The 23,834-nt window shown below is 35.9% G+C and overlaps 1 protein-coding gene across 1 annotated transcript in view; it reads left to right on the top strand.

The window, feature by feature from the left end:
- Positions 1 to 23,169, top strand: part of LURAP1L (leucine rich adaptor protein 1 like) — a 47,463-nt gene extending 24,294 nt beyond the window's left edge. Inside the window, exon 2 of the mRNA XM_005581731.5 lies at positions 22,422 to 23,169. Within this exon, the coding sequence (XP_005581788.2) occupies positions 22,422 to 22,796 (375 nt within the window). The 3' untranslated portion in view covers positions 22,797 to 23,169. The remainder of the gene's footprint in view (positions 1 to 22,421) is intronic.
- The last annotated feature ends 665 nt before the right edge of the window (positions 23,170 to 23,834 follow it).

Genomic DNA, 23,834 nt, shown 5'->3' with positions numbered 1-23,834 from the left:
TTTCTTAAATGTGGTGACCCATCTGTTGCCATATGCTAGGCATCTGCTTTTATCACCCTCATTTGTGGTCCTTCAAAGCTAGAAGTGATGAATTAACATCAAATTTATGCTAATTTGTGGTAAGAGAGAACAGCTTTTTGTAAACTATTTAATCTGGCCATAGTCATTATCAGATATAAGGAATACAGGAGAATAAGAATAGAAAGCAGAAATACTTTTGTGAATTAGTACATGAATTTTAGGTAACTGTAGCACCTTCATGGTTATATTTCTGTATTAGCAAAATGTGCACGTGACCCTTGCTTGCAAATATTTGTTGATTTTACATCCAAGTGACTATGATATCAAATATAATAGGATAGAATCATTTATGAATGCTCATGCAGGTCAGTGCCTGTTTAACTTCAGTTGCAGAATTGCTTGTTTCTTGAAAAAGATTATTCTTTTTTTAAATCCAGTCCTAAACTGTCATTAGAAAATGTTCACAGAATATGAAAGGCCAATACTACACTGAACAGACCATAATAAAAATATTTTTCTATTCTTTAGTATTGTGGAAAAAAGGGAATTAGAATCAGAAGATCAAGATATTTGTCCCATTTCTAGCACTAAGTGGTAATACAATTTTGGCCAAGTCATCGAGCCTGTGTCCACTTATGTATCATAGAATGCGGTACTCTGACTCCAAAATTAACTATGGTTTCTTTTAGCACTAGAAATCTGCAATTCCTCTGTCTGTCTTTAGGGTATATTTTCATTGTGGCATGGAAATCATAACTTACGCATTTATCAACCCAGTTTTTCAATGCACACATGTAATTTTTCAGAACAATACATGTAATATCAGTGATATTTAGATTTAAATAACATTTTAAAAAGTAAAAATTAAATTAATGTGTATTGGACAGGTTTTGTACTCTAAAACCATATATAAATAATCATTTTGAAAAAGAGAACAACCAGAAAATTACTGAAAACAAATTGTCAGCTTAATTAACCTACTTTATTACATTATATTTCTACATCCTTGAATGTGGAAGACATTTAAAAAAATTAGGCTGGATGCAGTGGCTCACGCCTGTAATCCCAGCACTTTGGGAGGCCGAGGTGGGCAGATCACAAGGTCAGGAGATCGAGACCATCCTGGCTAACACAGTGAAACCCCATCTCTACTAAAAATACAAAAAATTAGCCAGGCGTGGTGGCGGGCATCTGTAGCTCCAGCTACTTGGGAGGCTGAGGCAGGAGAATGGTGTGAACCTGGGAGGTGGAGCTTGCATTGAGCTGAGATCATGCCACTGCACTGCAGTCTGAGTGACAGAGTGAGACTCTGTCTCAAAAAAAAAAAAAAAAAAAAAAAAAAATCCCATTTTATTTTATGGTATATACTCTATGTATTTAATTATACCACATAATCTTTTGGTATACATACGGAAATGGTTACTGGTTACTACCGTCGAATGAATTAACCTGTCTATTATCTCATATAGTTAACTTTTACATTCTCTTTTTGGGGTAGTAGCGCCTAAAACCTACTCTCAGTAAATTTTCAGAATGCAATACAGTATTATTAACTATAGTCCTCATGCTGTGCATTAGATTCCTAGACCTATTCATCCAACAGAGCTGCAACTTTGTACCCTTTGACCTATATTATGGCAATTTAAAAGTAGAGGAGATAACTAAATTTTATTAAGCACTGTCTAGTGAGGCTTTATGCTACATGCATATGTTATCTTGTGCAGTTTTCCCAACTGCATTGCCTTGTCATGTACATAATATATACCACTTTTTGGATTAGAAAATTGGTATAGAGAAAATGTTAAGTAACTTAACCAACTGACAAAAATCCAAGAGCTAATTAATATAAGAATAACATATCAACCCCAGTCATCTGAGATCCAAGATCCAAATCATGTCTTTTTATAGGGTGTCCAACTGACTGGAATACCATTTACTAAACTGTCTTCATTACATTGGGAACTTCATAGGAGTTTAGCAAAACAACAAAACAAAACAAAACAAAAAACATATTGAATCAAAAAGAAAAAATCTATTACTCATTTGTTGAATTTAAATTTCTGAGCAAGAATCATTCAAGAGTATCTGAGTATTTGATAATCTAGTAATTTCCACAATAGAAAAGAAATAATGACTGTATGATAGTATCTCTTAATGAGCTCAAATCATCACCTTCTGCCATGATTGTAAGTTTCCTGAGGGCGCCCCACAAGCTGAGCAGATGCCAGCATCATGCTTCCTATACAGCCTTCAGAACCATAAGCTGAACGAAATTCTTTTTTTTTTTTTAAATAAATTACCCCGTCTCAGGTATTTCTTTATACCAATGTGAGAACCGACTAATACACTTAGTAACCTGCAGCACAGCAGTGAGCTAAAGCTCCTGTCAAGTGCTTCTGTTTAGGATAATGTGGCAAGTTTTTTATGGAATGAACGGTCACAGCATTTCTCAGGGTTATATTTGCTTAACTGAAAGACCTATCTAATTTTGACTAGGCATAATGTTAATTATGATACCTAGGTGTAAAAGCAACTGAAAATATTTAGGGCTTTTACATAATGATAAAAATCAAAATTATTACCTTTGGTGCAAAAATAATTTCCCAGTGAGTTGTATAAGCAGAGAATGTGGCCTCTTAATTGTAGCAATTATATTGCAATTTCACATGGCACCATTCATCCAAGAACATCCAACCACTCTGCAAGCTATAACTAACGGAGCCTAGCTGTATCTCTCCAAAGAGGCCTAGCATTAGGATATTATGTTAAATGTGGTTAAGTATATTAAAGATGGCTAAAGCTGTTAAGAAACTTGCTCATGGTGAAGTTGTGAATGAGGAATTAGAGAAATACATCTTAGGAATTCATACCCCAGTTCCTTATTATGGAGCTCCAGGCTATGTATATATGTAGCATGTATATGTATGCATGTATGTGTGTATTTTCTAAAGGGAAACATGATTTCTCAAACCATCTATTACTTTAATAAGTTTTTATTAGATCAATTTCATTAAACTGCTGTAAGACTACAATTTAAAAAGGAAATATTGCTTTATGAACATTTTTAAATGGACAAATGGATAAATTTAAAACAGTATGTTGAATTAAACTTGAGAATGAGTTTTATTGCATCTGAAAGTCATGTGACAAACTTCTTTTATGTTCATTCTTTTTAAAGGGCATAAACATAGACTTCAGGGAAATTTAAGAATGTTCCAAAAAGGGAGAATAAGTCAAAACACAAGAGGAAGAACATATTTGTCATGGGAATTTTAATAACTGTAATACTGGATTTATAGGGAGGAAATAGGAGATCAAGCCCTCTGAGTTTTTCTGGGTCATATATTTGAAAAGCACTTCATTGCCTCTGATTGAAACATGGAAAGCATCCATGATTCACATATACAAATTAACTCTTTGTGAATTCCCAGCCCATTTCCTTCTGAGAGTGAATCTGTCACTCTGGATTCAGGAGAATGAAGTAGTTTGAGTACTGGAAGAGTTAGCCTCCATTCCAGAAAGAGATACACATGATAAAGTTGTCCTGGTGTCAGTCTAAGCTGTAGTTTTATAAAATTTCCCTACACAGCCAAATTATTTTTTCTTTAACTTCCTTTGTTGTTATTAGTACATTTTACCCACACTAAATAATTGGCCTGAGATGCTAATAAAGCCTCTAAGCTATTTTGAGGGCAGCTCAAAGTCAGTGATATTGTTTGGATCTGTGTCCCCAACCAAGTCTCATGTTCTGTATTAATCCCCAGTGGTGGAGGTTGGGCCTGGTGGGAGGTGATAGAATCATGGGGGTGGTTCCTCATGGTTTAACATCACTCTCCTTGATGCTGTCACTGGATTAGTGAGGTCTCCTGAGATCTGGTCATTTAAAAGTATGTGGCACATCCCCAACCCTCTTCCTTCTGCTCTGGCCATGTGAAATGCTAGCTCTCCTTTTGCCTTCCTCCATGACAGAAACTTTCCTGAGGCCTCTCCAGAAGCTGAGCAGATGCCAGCATCAGCTTCCTGTGCAGCTTTCAGAACCATGATCCAATTAAACTACTTTTCTTTACAAATTACCCAGTCCCCTGTATTTCTTTATAGCAACATGAGAGCAGATTAATGCACTCAGTGACCTGCAGCACAGAAGTGGGTTAAAACTCCTGTCAAGTGCCTCTGTTTGGGATAATGTGTTGAGCTTTTCTATGGAATGAACTGTCACAGCATCTCTCAGGGTTATCTTTGCTCAATATTCCAGATCCTCCATGAATGCCTCCAAATTACCTTTCCACTTTTCCTCTACCACCACCTGTTCCCCTGGTTGTCTTGTCACTTTATTAGCACAAAATGAACATTTTCATCTCTGAGCCTTTGCTTATTTCTCTCATTCCAGATTCAAATTGAAATGTCCTTCTTGGCATGGATCACCCACACCCATCTGACTGACAGATGTCTTCTTTTCCTAACAAAAATGAATCCATGCTTACTCTCTGCTGTCTGTACCTGTTCTTCCTCTGTCATCCATTTCTTCATTCAGCGTGTTTATTGCTTCTCCATGTGCCACTTTAGAAACTGGACTTATTGGGTAGGATACAACCACTGCACTGGAAATGTTCATGCTTACCACCTCTTTGTCACTTGTCTTTATATTTCATTGTCACCAATGTGTTTGTTTTTCCTATATCTTGAAAAATTTCCTATCACTTCTAACATGCTATATCAGAGAAGCAAGACATTTTCAGGCTGAAAGGAATTTTGAAGATGATTCCCAATATTCTTATGTAACAGACAGGAGAATGGAGACATGGGAAGATTGGATACTTGTTATATTACAGGTTAAGTTACTGGTGGAACCAAGACTAAAACCAATGTTTTAGCTTTCTTTGCTATTGCCACTAAATGATACTGCCAATGGGTAGTTGAGTCATAGGGCATCATAGGTGTAAATAAATACAAAACACCTGTTATCTCTGTTTTAAATTTCGTTGTAAGTTATTTCTGCTGGAAATGGATCAGTATACATATAAACATGATAAATTATATCACCTGCAAAGGAGAGCAAACTCTCACATGTCCAGGTAAAATTGTTTACATTAATTAGACTAAAATTCTAGGAGAATACTAAATTAGAAAAGGAAATTGATATTTTAGGCAAGTTTCTTTCAATAAATGTAACATCATTTAAACTAACTCAAATACTTTAATTGTTCAAAACGGTAGCATGCCAAAGGACAACTTAAAACACTTTAATTTCTAAAGACTAGAGATAAAGCATAAAAATTTAGTCATTGATATCCTGTGGTGCCAGAGATATCATTAAGGTATTTATGGAAAATAACATGTAAACAGCTACATGAAATTATTAGCACTGCATCATCACAATATTCAATACTTGGTATATGCTGAATCGCATGTCATCTGAGACAGAAACCTATTAGAAATAAAGAGCAAATCTATTATTTCCTCATAGAATTCATTGTGATTCACACTGAAAAGACAAGGCATATTTAGTCATAGTTGTATTAAATTATGTATTTAATAAGTTCAGGGTATGAATTTTTCCTGTGCGACAGGGTGTCTTTTATTCTAATAAATCAATGACAAGAAGTGGCTAAATAATGACTAAAAAGGAGTTGAAGGTTTGGGGACAGATATTTGATGGGAACTTTTGTCACAGCAGAATCATAGTTTTAAATTCTTTTGTATTGTCTGCATAGTCTATACCGTATTGGCCCCATCTACATTTGCATCAGTTCTAATGAGATTTTTGTCTGTGGCTCTGTTATTTTGTTATCTGGTTATTATTATTATTATTATTGAGACAAAGACTTGCTCTGTCACCCAGGCTGGAGTGCAGTGGCATGGTCTCAGCTCACTGCAACCTCTGCCTCCCAGGTTTGTGATTCTCTTACCTAAGCCTTCCGAGTAGGTGGGTTTACAGGTATGCACCACCACGCCTGGCTAATTTTTGTATTTTTAGTAGAAATGGGGTTTCACCATGTTCGCCAGGCTGGTCTCGAATTCCTGACCTGAGGTGATCCGCTTGCCTCAGCCTCCACAAGCATTAGAATTACAGGCGTGAGACACCATGCCTGGTCCTCTGCTAATTTGATTCTATCAAATTTTTTTTTTTAAATAGTAAAAATATACAAATATAAAATGAGCATATGCTTAACATTTATTTGGCTCAATGAGGGAAATCATCAAGATGGAAAGATGGTTAAAGGAAGAAACAGAAGTCAAATAATTCATTAGGAAAGGTATTCCGAGTTAAATTAACCAGGAAGTGCTTTTTTTTCTTTTTTAATACTTGTCAGGTTGGGACCCTGGCAACTCACTGCCTAAATCCAGCCCACCTGTTTTTGTAAATACTTTTATTGGAACACAACATGCTCATTCATTTACCATGACCACCCATATAAGCCAAAAATTGTACCCAAATTTAAGATTGACTAGTGTCTTCATTAGAAAATAAATATAAATTATAAAAATTAATTTAAATGATGTTTTTCATAATGACCAAACAAGGAAAATTTTATTAACTAAAATTAGCAAACCAATATATGCCTAAAGATTCATCTTGATTCTTACATACTAATGATGCTTCTGAGGTAGCATTTTTATGAGGAAATTTATTTTTCCTTAAAAGACTAGAACATTCAGTATATTAGAGTTCAGTTTCTTTATTTTCTGAGAATTCAGAAATATTTGTATTTAAATTTTAAATACAAATTTATTAAATTTGTACAGGTGTTTAATAGCCTCTTAAATTAGAAAAAGCTGTTTTTACTGAAGATACATTGTAATTTAATTTATTGGTATATCCTAGAAGAAAATACTTCATATTCTTATGATAAATAGTTATATGCACATATAAATAGTAAATATGCTAAATAGTGGTAAAAGGTTTTTCTCAGTTAAATACACAACCACCTACAGGACTTGAAATTCAGTTCCACAACCTCAAGCAAAAGACACACAGTGTCAATGGTTATTCTCCTTTTCAGTGGAAAATGAACGTTTTCTTTATGGATTTAAGCAGACAAATAGACACACAAAAATATACAACAACTAACCATATTCTTTCTTCTACCACTCAACAAAGAATATATTCTCATCATCCTAATATAGGTTACCAAGTGATCTTGTCATAAAACCAGATTGCTAATTATTGTCATCTCAAAGGGAGAACAATTTATAGATTATATGACCTCTACTCACCTAGTTATTCAGCACCTACTAGTCTCTGGAACTGGCTGTTGTATACACATCTTTTATACATGAGGGTTCTCTTGATTACATAATTAAGCCCAACCTTGTGGTCCAGTATCAGTTGTGAAAATGGACATAATCCTAGACAATAAGTTAAACAAATGTGAAACTTCCTGGCCAAGATCAGGAGCAACAATGAAACAAACCAGTAAAAAAGAAAAGAAAAACAGAATCAGAAGACACATCTGACAGTCCAAAAGGGAAAGTTCTATTGCTATTTGTGATTCACTCCAGGAGTTTCTTAGGCAAGTTTGCGTAATAGCTCTAGCATGCGAGCACACTATGCATCCTTAGGGTGACCTTCAAATATGTCAAAATACAATTTTTTTTAAAAAGTTGAAAACATGACTCTCACACAAATATAGAGGGAACATTTGTCAAAGATTGATTTAGCTAATTTAATGAGAGAACCAGCAAGATGGTACAGCTGGTTCAAGAGTACTGGAGGAATAGGTTGTATATTTTCTCAGGAAAATCATATGAATTCGTTTTCTAGTATGCATATTAAATTATCAAACATCCAGTAGGAAAATAAAACTATAACCTTTGAGATTATCTTTTTTTTTCTGGATAGAAGTAATTTGCATTTCTTCAAGACACAAATCTACAAGTCAATTTACAGCTTCATAATGCTGGGCCAATTCAGTAGTAAATAGTAGGTCACACAAAACTATAACCACATAGATAATTAAATAATGCTTTGATGCGCCTCTTGGGCTATGCTCCATTTTCTCATGGAAGAGACATTCAAACTTTGCTTTATTTTCAAATGTTGGATAATTTTCTAAAACAATTTTATGTTATCCTTTTAGAAGTCTATAGATATTCTCAAGGAATTTTGAAAATTTTGAAAATTTTTGGTAAAAGTGGATTATACTAACTTACTTTTCTATTTTTTCTAGTAGGCCTAGAAAAAAAATAAGGTGTTGAGATTTCCAGTGTTCTTCAGTTGAGGTGACAGTGTTGTCTCTATGCTCTACCAGGGTCTAGGAGAATGTCATATACATACAGTCTCTCAATAAGTGTTAATAGCCTCTTTTTGCCCCTCAATTAGTTCTTTTGCCACTATTCAACTATATCACTCTACTCTTCTGAACAACTAAAGTCTTTTAAAAATGAGACTAAACCATCTTGGCTAACACGGTGAAATCCCGTCTCTACTAAAAACACAAAAAAATATTAGCCGGGCCTGGTGGTGGGCGCCTGTAATCCCAGCTACTCAGGAGGCTGAAGCAGGACAATGTTGTGAACCCGGGAGGTGGAGCTTGCAGTGAGCTGAGGTCGAGCCACTGCATTCCAGCCTGGGCGACAGAAGTGAGACTCCATTTCAAAAAATAAATAAATAAATAAATAAATAAATAAAATGAGACTGAAAAAGAGAATTGGCTAGGGTAATCTGATGTATTATGAGTAAGCTTTGGAAGAGATCATCTGTTTCTCATAGCATGGAATATAAAAACCCTTTCCAGGCAGCACAGTTTGAAGGAGAGACTACAGACTATGTAGTTAAGTAAACTTCAGTCTGATTCTGGCTCTGCCACTTAAAATCTGCAAGAACAGGATGCCTTACTCCTCTGAGTCGCATTTTCCTTCACCTGCATAATGGAATTAATCTATCTGTGACTTTATATTTAAGGTGGGTTTCTAATAGACAGACAAGATATAATTGCGTCTTATTTGTTTATCCACTTTGACACTCTTTGTCTTTTAATTGATGTAGTTAGACTATTCACATTTAAAGTGATTGATATAGTTGGACTAATAGCGATCATATTTGTAAATATTTTCTATTTCTTTCCTGTGTTTACTCATTCATTCTTACTTTTTTCTTTCTCTCTTTTCTTTCCTTTTTTGTTTTCCACTTCTCTGATTTTAATTAGGCAATTTATGATTCTACTTTTTCTTCTCTTGGCATATTAATTATACTTCTTTTTTAAACACAATTTTTAGTGGTTGCCCTAGAGTTTTTAGAATATGTTTACAACCAATCCAAGTGCACTTTAAAGTAATAATATGCCACATCATGATAGTACAAGTACTATATAAAACAGTATTCCCAATTCTTCTCTCTTGTCTCTTATAAAATGGCTATCATTCATTTTATTCACAAATAAGCTATAATCACTGAATACATTGTCATTGTTATTTTGAACAAACTGTTCTCTGTTAGATTAATAAATAATAAGAAACATCTTCATTTTTTCTTCAGTTTTTTCTTTCCTAATGCTCTTTCTCTTTTTTATATAGATCTAGAGTTTCTGCCTATGTATTTTCCTTCTCTCTAAAGAACTTTTAAAACATTTCTTGCAAGGCAAGTCTACTGGTGACAAATTTCCTCCATTTTTGTTGGTCTCAGAAAGTCTTTAGTATTTACTACTTCACTTTAAAAAAATTGTGGCAAAATATATATAACACAAAATATACTATTTTAACCACTTTTAAGTGTATAGTTCAAGGGCATATAAGTTCATTCACATTGTTGTACAACTATTACCACCATTCATCTCCAGAAGTTTTTTATTTTCCCAAACTTCTCCTTCATACCTGAAGGATAATTTGTTGGACACAGAATTTTAGGTTAGTAGGCCTTTTTTCTTTTTTTAAGACTTTAAATATTTTACTTCACAATCTTCTTGCTTATATGGTTTCTGAGTAGAAGTTTGATGTAAATCTTATACTTGTGCCACTGTTGGTAAGGTGTTCTTTTTCCTCTAGCTTTTAAAGAAGATTTTCTATAATTTGAATATAATATGCCTAGATATAGTTTTTTGGTATTTATCCTCCTAGATGTTCTCTGAGTTTTGCAGATCTGTGGCTTTGTGTCTGTCATTCATTTTGGGGACATTCTTAGTCATTGTTGCTTTAAATGTTGCTTCTGTTCCTTTTTCTCTCCTCCATCCAGTATTCCCATTATACATGTGTTATTCTGTGTCAGCCCATTTGCATTGCTATAAAGGACACAGGCTCGCTAAAAGAGTGAGCTGGTTAATGTATAAAGAAAACAGATTCATTTTGGCCCATGGTTCTGCAGGCTGTACAGGAAGCGTGGTGCCACCATCTGCTTCTGGTTGGGTCCTCAGGAAGCTTACAATCATGGCAGAAGGAAACGAAGCTAACAGGTCACATGCTGAGAGAGGGAAAGTGACAAGATGCAACATTCTTTTAAACAACCAGATCTCACATTAATGTAGAATAATAACTCATTCATTGTCGTGAGTAGGGCACTAAGCCATTCCTGATGGATCTGCCCCTGTGACCCAAACACCTCCCACCAGGCCCTACCTCTAGCATTGGGGATCATATTTCAACATGAAATTTGGAGGTGGCAGAACATCTAAACTGTATCATGTAACTTTTCTAATAGCCCACAAATCTTAGATATTCTGTTCTGTCTTTTTATTTCTTTTTTCTTTTTTCACTTCAGTTTGGGGAGTTTCTATGGACACATCTTCAAGCTCACTGATTCCTTCCTCAGCTATGTCCAATCCACTTATGAGTCTATCAAAGGCATTATTTATGTTACAGTTTTTGATTCCTTGCATTTTCTTTTCTTTCTTTCTTTGCATTTTCATTTCTCTGCTTTTATTACTCACTTGTTCTTGCATGTGCCCACTTTTTCCATTAGAACCATTAGCATATTAATCATAGTTGTTTTAAATTCCTTGTCTGATAGTTCCCAAATCAGTGCCTCACCTGAGTCTGGTTCTGATGCTTTGTCTCTTCAGACTTTGTTTTTGCCTTTTAGAGTGGCTCTTAATTCTTTGTTGAAGGCTGGATATGATATAAAAGGAAGTGTGATAGATCGGCCTTTAGTGCAAGGTTTTATATTTATGTGACTAGGAGTTAGATTCTTCTTACTATTTGCTGTAGCTACAGTGTTAGAGACTAAAATTTCCTGTAGTATCCTTGCTTCCATCTACTCTATTGTCTTTGGGTTTCCTTTGACACTCTTTAAATACGGTCAGAGGCCTGCAGTTCTTTTTGCTGTAATCCCCTGTTATTATACAGTAGCCTTATTGATGTGGCAAGGTATGGGAGAAGACGAAGTGTTCTACTGTCCATAATTAGGTCTCAGTCCTTTAGCGAGACTGAGTTGGGTATTTTGTTGATTCAGCTTTGGTAAAACTCCAGTCTGTTAGGTTCTAGTAAAATAGGTTCCCTTAGGGACAAGCTTTTTTAAGGAGATTAGAGAGGTCTGGATATATTTCCGCACTTTCCTCTCCCTGCCAGAAACACAGGGGATATTGAGAACCTGGTAGTGTTCCTGGAGGTAAAACTCATGAAAGTGTGGGGTGCCCCTGAGACTGGGACCCCTTGGGTTTTTTAACTCACAAGCTAGTCCACACTAACCTTCCAGCAATTCATCAATTACACTTAGTGTTCCTACAGAAAGCTAAGGCTTTCTGCCTTCTGCTTCCAGTTTTCTGTTCCTGTTAAGCTATGATTCTCTGTATCCATCTATCTGTCTTCTGGGGCTGCAATTTACCCAATGACTTCAATTTTCTGATGAACCTAAGAATAGTTGTTGATTTCCAGTTTGTTCAGCTTTTTTTCTTGTTATGAAGATGGGAGTGATGACTTTTGAGCCCGTTACATATCAGACTGGAACCATAATGAGAATAATAATCAGCTTCTTCACCAATTTGTTGTAAGAATGGCACTACATTTATTAGATAAATTAATATTTAAGGCATCTAGCTAAGTACACGGCACATAGGAAGCATTTGATAAATGGCAGATACTATTATCAATATTCCTAAAGCCATTTTAAAAAGCTAAAAATGAATAAATCACTAGACTGGAAAGTTAATGTATTATCAGTGAATGTTGGAATATGTCAGGTGTCTCTTATTGGATGCTCTTCAGATCACCACTTACAGCTAGTGAAACTCTCCCATCTGGACAGTCCCACCCAAAAGTTTCCAAATGAAAATATTTAGTCAGTGTTTAGACACCACATGAAAAACAAAACAAAACTGATCTTAAGCATCATAAAGTATTCCAAATATTACCAAATTATCAATGGCAGGTGAAAATAAATATTTGCAGTAAAATATCTGAGCCTTCATTACATTTCCTACGCAAAGGGCCATTGTACAGGTCTTTCCAAAAAAAAATGTTAATCTATGAAAAAGAATTAACTCCTAGAAGGAAACTCAATAAACATAAGTAACTTTTATTATCATCCTAATCACTTCCTCTTTTTCTCCTACTGGGGCCAAGTCAAAGCACATTTTCAAATAAATGAGGAATTCTGAAAAGCAAGACTGCAACTTAATAAAGTTGTCAATATTGAAAATTCAGTAATTTCAGTTTAGTTAATCTCACTGTATTTTAAACTCTTTAAATTATATCTGAATGTTACTAAGTTTAGTCTATTATCTTATCAATGTATGCCCTACTTTCATGACCCTCAGATTATAGGGGATATAATTTATAAATGAAATATATTGAAAGCATCATTTTTGTCATTAATTATCAAACATAAATCATCTGTCATTTCTCCTTCAGGGTAAGAAATCAATTTCTCTTAGGGGAAAGAAAAGCTGTCCTCTGGTAGATGCGAATGGCTCTTCCAATAATGACCTTCAGTTTCCTTGAACATTTTTTGTTTTTGTTAACAAATATTTAACTGCTTACTCTATTTGTTCCTTTTTTTTCAAACTACAAAGCAATATATTGATAAAGTAGCCTTCCATAGACGGTGATTCAGCATCTATCAACAAAATTATCCACAAATGGAAAGATCTCTAGGACCTTGCTAAAAAGTGTGATCTGTATACCAACAGCATTGGTGTATTAGTTATTCATGCTGCGTAACAAATATCCCAAAACTTAACAACTTAAAACAACAAACATGTATTATCTCACAATTCTATATTCAGGAGTCTGGGCACATATTAAGTGAAGGCCCCTGGATCGGTGTCTCTCACAAATCTGCCATCAAGGTGCCTTGATGAGGCTGCAGTCATCTCAAGGCTCGATCCAGGGACGATCCACTTCCCAGCTCAATCACATGACCAGTAGCAGTCGACAGGTCTATGTCCTTGCTAGCTGTTATCCAGAGATCTCAGTTCCTTACCTTATGCATCTCACAAGGGGCCGTTCACAGCATGGTAGATTGCTTCATTCAGAGCAAGCATTTGAGAGAGTGTGCACAAGGCAGAAGCCACAATCTTTTTGTAACCTTTTCTCAGAAATGACATCCCATCACTTTTGCCATAGTCTATTATTTAGAAATAAGTCAATAGGCCCATCCAATACCAGGACAGGAAACTACATGAGGATGTAGATACCAGAAGAGGGTGGTTATTGGGAGATATCTTTGAGACTGCCTACCACAATTGGTAACAACTAGGAACTTGTTAGAAGTACAGAATCATAAAACTAGTGAGCAAAATTTAAATTTTAACAAGATTTGATCCATAGGTCCATTCAAGGTTGCAGATGTCTGCTCTAGGAGCAGGGCCCATCCATTTTATTCTGTTGCAGAGATTGCTTCCTCACTTAATTTTACTCACTGTCTGTTGCTTTATAAAGAAATACAGAGATCACTTTTGTTTGCAACTCAGTTCTCTCCTACAAAGAACTTTACAAAGTAAGTTCACTAAAGCACTACTGGGCTGCACATAGCAGATAGGAAATAGAATTGGGAGAATGAAGAAGAAATATGAGGCATAAGATACATGGCAAACAGATTGAATTATAGTATCAAGAAATTACTAAAAGAGAAGATAAAGCATTTGGATAGAAAAGATGTCAGGAATCATGTAAAAATAGGGATTATAGTCCTATCTCCTCAACAATCTTTAAATGCATTGCTGAACAACTGTGCATTATAAAGCCTACTGTTTATAACAGTGGCCTCTTATTTTAGAAATATAACCATCAAAAATTATAATACAAAAACATAAATGTTCAACTGAGTTCAGATACCTGGCTTATTCCCTTTTTCAGTATATTTCATGTCTCAACAATGTCGAGTCATTTATATTCAGTATTTGAAATCTTTCCATAAAAGGCACTAAAAACTCTGGTATAAATATTTTACATCTACCTCAAATTTTATTAAATGTAAAAGATAAGATTACATTCAGATTTTAATTATGTCTAGAAAAATAAAAGCCCCAAGGGGTAAAATGCAAGTCTCTAATCTGCTTATCACAAAATGCAATCAATTAAGTAAAGCCTTCATTCCGCACCTTCTCAATGGTATACTGAAGCCAATACCTCTGATATGTGTGAGCTCTTTGTTAAATTTTCAGGAGTTTTGTGAACTAGTTGCTAATTACAGACATTATTAAAATTTAAAGTATTTATATAAACTTACAAGTATTTATATAAACCTGCAATTTAAAACAAATGTAATAAAGACTCAAAATTCATCACCTCCTACTTATTTTACTTTCATTATTTTTTGAGGTCATTTAAAACATCTATTGTATTTATAGGGTGAAAATACCATATATGCTGCAGTACTGAGTATCTCTTATCAATCCCATGTTTATGTTTAAGGACATCCTATTGATAGCTTAAAATTGGCTATATAGGAGTATTTATGCTACATAAATTTAAAAACACGATAAAGCAGAACTTGATTTTTATTTTATTGATTGTCTAGACTTAAGAAAGCGATAGAGAAAATGTTAATACTGCAGATTCAACTTGAAAAATGTGGCATGTCCCTAGTTATTACATGTCCAATAGTGTCAAAAAAGGGAAATATTCTCCATGTATTTGAAAACTGTTATTCAATTCAGTGAAGAAGTTGCTCACATCATTGATGACCCAGTAAAATTCCAACATAACCAGTGCTGAGGCTGAAACAGGTTTCAGTTTAATTAATGTATTTTTCACTAAGTGACAAAGAATTTAACAGTGGATCACATATCAGGTGTAACGATAACAATTATTGAGGAATTAATTACCAATTAACTGTATTTGTGAAATTTTGTTTGAACTGCATCCATAGTTTGCTATACATACAAGAGTCCAGCAAGAATAAATAAAAGCATTCTCTGAAATCAGTTGGTCATATGAAATTGACAATAGAAAGTTCTGTATATTTTATTATTATCTGTAAAATGTGTTATACATCTTCTATATCAGCACATTTGTATTGTATGTATATACACATGCATGTGTGTGTGTGCATGTTTATTTTTCCCAGGAAGCTGCTTGTTAAACATTTACTGGCACACTACCCTGTGTCCTTCCCGTACAATGTAATTGCGGCCACTACAGATCACAGAGGAGCACATTAACATGCCCTGGTCTTCCATGTGAAAAGAAGAATATTTTAAGTTCTAAAACTGAAAAGACATGCATGCACAATACTTACTATAAATCAGTGGAAACACTTCTCTGGTCTGTGTTCAATGTGAATAAGCTTCTCTGCTGTGAATATGGGGAGTCCATGTTTTTGTTAGATCATTCTAAATGAATTTTGGCTCAGGTGATTTATAGCCTATTGCATCAGCCTAAATTACACTTTGCACATTCATGTTGAAAATATTCAGGGAAACAGTTTTCACTGTATTAGAATATGGAAAAGGAATTGACATCACAAGCATCTAAGTATCAATTGGACCTAGAATCTGATGAAATCATACTGAAAAGCTGCATGTCTTGCTTTGGCAATCAGATGACTCACCAGAAGAACTGTACAGATCTCACGAGCAGGCCTGGTGGCCGGAATTTATGCTTATGATTCACGGGAGTCACATATGCCCCTTTCAAATACACCACATACAGCTTTCTACTTTATCAAAACAACATCAATCAGTCCACTGTGCTGATGACAGTATTTTTATGTATGTAATTTAATCTTTGGGGAAATTACTCTTCTATAAGGTTCTGGGAAGAGTGAACTGTTTTAGTTATTGTTCAGTTCCACATATAAACAACAGAAATGGAGGAAGACAAAGCTGACTGATATAAAAATGGAATTCTCTGTTGCCCAATTAGAAACAAATTTTGTTGTAAATTTTGAACTGACTGAGAAAGTGAAGGAAAGCTTTGGCGGAAGGAACAGCACTGATTTTTGTGTAATTGTAGGCTTTTCACCTGAACTATTCCAAACCAAAAACAGTGAGTGGAAATGTTGTACAGTGTCTTCTCAGACTGCAAAAAGATGATAATATTTTATGGATCTTCTGAGAAACCAGAGGAGTGCTTTATAAGTATAGATATTGAAAAAACTGCTGGAAATTTTAAAGATGGGTAGGCAGAAAATCTTCTGTGATCATCAAATTGAGGATGTGCTGAGTTTGGAGAGAGGATAAATTTGGACACAAGAAGGTTATGCAAAAGGAACAAGCAAACAAACTGGAATAAATTTCTGGAAAAACAACATTCCAAGTGCTTTTACAACAGCTCTTCAGTTCATATAGACTTTTAAAAATATATTCTAAAATAAATGTGGGTAGAAAAGAGGCCTTGACAGAACTAAACTCTCTTCCACCAACTACAAGTCAGAGAGAATGATGATTAGTTTTTCCTAATGAGAAACCAGGATTAGAACATCACATTAAAAAGCAAGTCTAATCTTTCTTCCTTCAATGTATGTGACTATGGACTGGCAAAGAAGTTCTTCTTCCTTATAATTCATATTACAGCTTGCAGAATGGTTGGGATTTACATCTTGAATATTGTGGATTTTGCAGTAGAAATGCCTAAGTAGCAGGTGACCTGCTTTTATCTGATTAGTTGACATTCATAAATAAAAGGGTAACAATAATGGAGGAGTGCTTTATGAGAAACATAAGTATATGATGCTATCCAAGTCTCCAGTATGGCGAGAAAGGCAAAAAATGTCCCTATTTGGAAGATACATTCAGCAGCTCATGTGCACACTTCAGTTAATATATAGACATATTAAAGATGATATGCATGTTTGTCGTGGAGTGGAATACAAAAAATAACTTTTATTCAAACCCAAATAGTGAGAGCAAAAAGTATTATTATGACAAAATTTCGGATAAAGTACCTAAAATTAACATCAAGCCCAAACTTCCGGCCTTAGCCATGAGTTTTTACCAGCTACATCTTGTGCTGGAGTTACTGAGCAGCAGAATTGACTGTTCTGTCTCCTCTATAGCCTGCATAATTTTCTCCATAGTAGAGACAATTTTGTAATGAAATGGTCACAGGAATGCAAAATATCAGAGAATATATCAAAATGGAAGGAAATCCTGAGATTATCTGATCTGTAGAATCTTCTTACTAAATTAAACATTAAATGCCTGAAATGTTATAAGACGTTATTAAACATCTGAAAGGAAATCTCAGTATGAAAAGCAGGTATGTTAGGTGGATGCCTCAGTTGAATTCAGTCTTCTTATTGGGTAAGATTAGTCTTTGTTCACAGAACTACTTTACCACCTTCACTGAGTCCCATGGTTCACTGCAGCTCGGAATGAAATCTCCTAATTTTTCTTCATGTATAAGGAAACTGAGGCCCTGTATGCCAAGCCGCTTTCTCCAGAGGTCAAATAAGAAGATAGTGGCAGTGGCAGATTGGAGTCAGTACCATGGTTCTCATACAACATCACAAAGAAGTCAACTTGATTAGCAACCAAAAATCCGACTGCATTCTTAGATTCCATTGCGCCAACGTATAACCTTTGTATTCTTTCAGTATTAAAATGGCAGCCTAGAAGAAAAAAAGGTGTCTGGGAAAGTTTACTGTTAAGAATATTTTCTCCTTCAAGATTCCTCATTTCAAGTTCTACCATAGACTCAGTTCATCACCTGTCAAAAAAAAAATGACATGAAATCTCCGCATTCTCCCTAAAATACAGAGACCTGTGACAACACAATCCTGAAGCCTGAGAGACTAAGTAGGAAGCTGAACCATATGACATAAACTGTAAGGACAAGTGTGGAGGAGGGGAAATGAAGAGGAAAAGAAGAAAGGACATCCACATATCTTTGGACCTTTGGATCAATCAGTCCAAACCTTATTTTTTTGTTGTTGTGTTGTTTTTTGGTACATGTCCTGGTTGTTTGTTCCCTTTGTTCAATTCATTTCGCCAAGTGTTTACAGAACACCCACACTGTGCTAGTACCGGTTATCACCCTTGAACAAATAGAATAATGTTTGGAGTGTGACTCACACCTTGAAGTCCACTTCCTTTTAGAGATACTATCTCATACTCTGTAAATTTAAGCTAGGAATAACCTCACACCAGTTACTCAGTGTTTGAATCTGGAGAAGGAATAGAAGGGATTATCTGCTGGGAATGCTTCAATATTGAAATGTTCTTTCCTGAGGCTACTTTGTTTCCCCTCTCAAGTCACATACTACTGACCCACAGCAAAACCCCAGATTCCAACAGATAATCCAATCTGAAGCAATGTTTGTTATTCAGGTGTTGGACAGGTACTAATTTAGCACCTACTTTGTGTGAGATACTCTTCTAGGTCTTGGCATAGAGTGGTGACCAGGACAGATCAAGACCCAAGCACTCTGTGGTGCTTCCATGCTCATGGGGGAAACAGAAAATAATAGGTAAATCCATGATAAAGATTATGATTTCAACTAGTCATAAATATTATGAAGGAAACAGACATGAAAATGTAATATTAATCTAGGCATGGGTATTGCATACTATGATTGATCAGGAATCAGGTTCTCCTAGGAGGTGACATTTAAACTCAGACCCTTAGGAGATCTCAACTCTCAGTATCCTCAAAGTCAAGTTGCGGGACCTTGTAAGACTCCAACAGAAGGAAACACACAGTTTCATGCTGCCAGGGCAAGGCTACTCTGTGTTTAATTGATGGCTAGACTTCATAAAGACTGAAATGAATAACAGTGAGGAAAGGCGGAGCAGTTACTAGAGACAGAAGAGTCATTGTGATTTAGTTCTTTGGTGCATTGCTCATACTTTCAAGGGTCATCGGTAGCATAACCGCACCTTGGTGCTTAGAGAAAGCAGAGTGCAGCAGCTGGGCCGGCCCAGGGCTCTCTGTGCCTGGAGCTCCTGGTGATGGACCTGCCAGCGTGTGAACCTGCATGCCCAGCGCTCCCACGGTGGGAAGCTGTTTACTCTCTCCTGGGAGGACACAGGGTTAGACACAGTTAAATCTATAATCATTATCAACCAGATCAACACGTTCTAACCAACTTGCTTTCGTCGTTTTTTTTCCCAACAGTGGTTCAATGGCCTGTGAATGTTTTCCTTTCAGTTAAAAAAAAAAAAAAAAAAAAAGATTTTCCTATTTAAATAAGGCATTTCATGGTCAAAGGAAGCTTTTGTTACTTCATAGTCCACTCCTCTTTTCTTCTCATTGCTTAATAAAACTGAAAAACTTGCACTTGATGTAGCCACTGTGTAAGTCAGAAAAAAATTGCTGACAAAAAAAATGTATTCTAAGTATGTTTTAACCCCTGGTGGCATAGTTGTTATGAACATGTATTACTACTGTCTTAAGAGCTAAACTTTCACAGTTCCTAAAATTATGGCTATTTCCAAAAATCAACTAATTATGACTATTCCCAAAAATCAACCAATGCTTAGGACAGACCTTAAGATATAGAAGAAATGTGAGACATGGCTTCTTTCTTTTAGGAGCTCACAGCCTAGTTGAAAATGCTGAAAGACAATCATTGGCAGTATATGAGAGTACAAAGTTAAGCTATGTTGGGAGATAAGCTAATAGGACTGTAGTGGTGAAGCAGGCCAGCAGAGGAGGCTGGAGCCCTCAAGTAGTGCTTGATGAGAGAAGTATGACTTGGAGAATGGAGAGTATTTGGAGAGGAAGAGAGTGAAGTTTTTCAAGAATGGGGAATGACAGAGGAGCATGCCCAGAGCTGGGAATGGGCTGGAACATTTTCATGGGAGAGGGTGGAGATGTGAATAAATGCAACTGTGATTCATTTGGGGAGTTGTTGGGAAATGGTCAGATTGATATTGTGTCATACCTTATAAGGGGCCAGCATGTTTTATCTGCTACAGATGACTGCTGAATAATTTTGCAAAAGTTTGACTCATACTGATTTTTCTGGGCTGCTCAGTGGACCTAGGCAAATTGTTGTTGATTTATAAATATTTGTTGTATTACTTGTAACTTGACCATCGTCTTCCTGGCTCATAGGATGTGCGGATGAATTTAAACATAAAGACTGTCAGAAACCCTCCTTCCTCAACATAAAGTCATTGCAAGGTTATTGAGACACCCCAACAAATAGAGGGGCATCTCAAGGCTAAGTTCACATCCTTCTGTTCATGAACGTCTCAGTGAAAAGTAATTTTCTTTGTTACTCCCTGTGCAATTTATTTTTAGTGCTTTGTTCAGAGAAGACGAAGAAGTCACTCAAGTCACTTCAATATTCCAGTAAAATTAAGGGATTTTAAATTGTACTTTATGCTTTTTGTATTCATAGATATATTTTTACTCTTTTGAAACCTGCACAATCTTGCATCTCTTGGAGTTATTAATGGAACTTCCACCTCTCCTAATGTTTGTTCATCATGTTCCCTCAATCCTTCAGTTATGGATTAACTCCTCACATGGAAATATTTTTACAATACAAATGAATACTTTTGAGGACAATTCGCTCTTTTCTTCCTTACAGTGTGAGTCATCCAAGAATGAATGTTAATTCAGATAATTCCAGAAACTGACATAAATCTGAATTAGCTCTGGATCCTACGAAAGAATTAGTATGACTGAGACTTTTGGGTCAATAACCCAACTGGAGGGACAGAAATCAATTTTTAAACCATAGAGAAGGCCAGGTGTGGTGGCTCACACTTGTAGTCCCAGCACTTTGGAAGGCTGAGGCGGGCAGATCACGAGGTCAGGAGTTTGAGACCAGCCGGGCCAGCATGATGAAACCCTGTCTCCACTAAAAATACTAAAAATTAGCTGGGCATGGTGGTATGTGCCTGTATTCTCAGCTACTCGCGAGGCTGAGGCAGAAGAATCATTTGAACCCAGGAGGCAGAGGTTGCAGTGAGCCAAGATTGCGCCACTGCACTCCAGCTTGGGCAATAGAGCCAGACTCTGTCTCAAAAAAACAAACCAACCAACCATAGAGAATGTGACTAGGACCTCTAGTGGCCAAACATGGCCCTGCCAGGCTCTGGACTCAAGAGCCCTATCTCTTCTGTTTCAACAGAACAATCATGGGAGTTCTTACAGCACCACCTCCCCAAACACCACCTCTTGATATTACCAAATGTTTACAGTAAACTGTGGGACCTGCGAAGAGACTCTGCTTTGTGGCTGTGGAGATAGATATCCCGGAAGTAACTTAGATCTATCAGAAGGACCACACACCTAGAAGGCACATAAGGGAGATCTCAGACCTTCCCAACATCTGATATCCCACTTTTGATTGCGATGCCCTTGATACATCTGAAACAAATAGTCAGATCTACAGAAATATTTGTTCACTTCATCTCATAAATTGGATCAGCCTAGTGTATCACCATCCTTTGGATTCAGGGAATATTAGAGCAATTTGTTTCTTAAAAGCAAAAGCATTATTCAGCACTGTCTATGTTAATATAGTCATTAAGAATACAGGCCTTTTTCTTGTACTCTTAACTCTTTTCTATAGATTTATCTTCTTCATCTGTAAAATGAAGACAAAAATAATAATACCTGTCATATAGTGTTATTATATTTTGCTAATGAATGCTGTACTTTTATGATGACACTTGGCACATTATCACTCTATAATCAGAGGCTTTTAGAGTCTTCCATGAGCTGAGGATGACTCCTTAATTTCTTCACCTTCATTTTCTCCCCACCCCTCAGGACTCACATATATACTACAATGTAAACATTAATGAACTTAATCTGGCCAAAGAGAAAATAAATTTTGTAGTAGAGAACTTGCCATTCAATATGATATGTTCAGGTCACTTGGTTAGGGTCAGGGATGCAGCAGGGGTTTTGTTGTACCTTTTGGAGCCTGATGAATCTGGCAGGAAGTGAGTTTTTTTATTACAACTCCTACCATCAGTCAGCAATTTTCAAAAGTTCCTGAGATCCAGTCCACTTATATTTTTTTCTGTGAATTTAAAATTCTGAAATGCAGCAGAAAGTCCCCAAATGAATTTGAAGTCTTTCAAGAATGTAAAATAACTGGAATGTCTTTTTTCTCTCCTTCTCCATAGATTAACCTCAGAGCCACAGACGTCAGGCTCATGCGCCAGTTGCTTGTAATCAATGAGAGCATCGAGTCCATCAAGTGGATGATTGAAGAGAAAGCCACCATTACCAGCAGAGGCAGCAGCCTCAGTGGTAGCCTGTGCAGTTTGTTGGAGAGTCAGAGCACCTCCTTACGTGGCAGCTACAACAGCCTACACGATGGCAGTGATGGGCTGGATGGCATTTCCGTGGGAAGTTATCTGGACACATTGGCAGATGATGTCCCAGGCCATCAGACCCCTTCAGACTTGGACCAATTCAGTGACAGCTCCCTAATAGAGGACCCACAGGCACTACACAAGCGTCCTAAATTGGATTCAGACTACTACTGCTTTGGCTAGTGACACAGTTTTTTGCATGGGACTGGTGTGCAATTAACTTGTATTTATCCTTCTTCTCTGCTGCTATATTTTTGGTGTGATTTTTATTTTAATAAGATGACCTTTTTAAAAGAAGCTGATTTTGAAACTGCTTAATGGTATTTCTGTTGCTCCTAATACTTCTCATCTGAACTGATTTATTTTCCTCTGTTATATCTCTATTTTTTATTTATTACAATGATTTTCTCCCTTCTTTTACAGTAGCACAAACAAAGTAGGGGGAAAAGTATAAGCAATAATTATGTTTTTGCTTTTGTTTTCAGAGCAACGGGTCAGGGATTACAAGAAAAACTTTGCTAAATTTTACAATAAACCGAAGTCTGATAACAGTTAATTTTGTTGTTGTGTTCTTAAATGATTTAAGGTTTCATCTTCCAGGAGACATTGAGATATATTACTGTTTGCATATCAGGTTGAACAAAATGCTTGGAACAAAATTAAGCATTATTTCTAGGCCACAACATTCTAGTGTATAATTAACAATACTGTTAGTCACACACGCCCACATGACAATCATTTGGAAGTCCCCAACTACACACAGTCTGTTCAACCAACTCACCCTTGTGTTGGTACTTTCGATTAACATTTTGTCATCAATGATTCTAACTCATATCATATGTTTATTTGTGTTATAATACATATTATTCTTCCAAATTTCAAAGAATAATTGAGATTAAGTATGGAGCCCATTCAAGGCAAAAATGTCCTAAATTTAATTGTATTTTGAGATTTTGTTGGCATTTACTTGTATGCATTTTGCAATTCTGATAGGATGTACAAATACTTAGATGCATACAAGCAGATGGATAGAAAGACAGATAAATATCCCAATAGTAGGGAAGCAGAATTGTTATTCATTTAAGAAGTCCAGTATGATATTTGTTCATCCTAGTATAAATAAATAATCTCTTAGTTTTCTGAAATAGAATATTGTAACTCACATAGAGAGTGGACATTTAGTTTTGATATAATGTTATTAATCCTCTGCATTTCTTTTAT

Source organism: Macaca fascicularis, chromosome 15 (assembly GCF_037993035.2).
Source record: "Macaca fascicularis isolate 582-1 chromosome 15, T2T-MFA8v1.1".
Lineage (NCBI taxonomy): Eukaryota > Metazoa > Chordata > Mammalia > Primates > Cercopithecidae > Macaca > Macaca fascicularis.
Note: the sequence above shows the minus strand (reverse complement) of the source record. Positions and strands in the feature narration are given on the sequence as shown.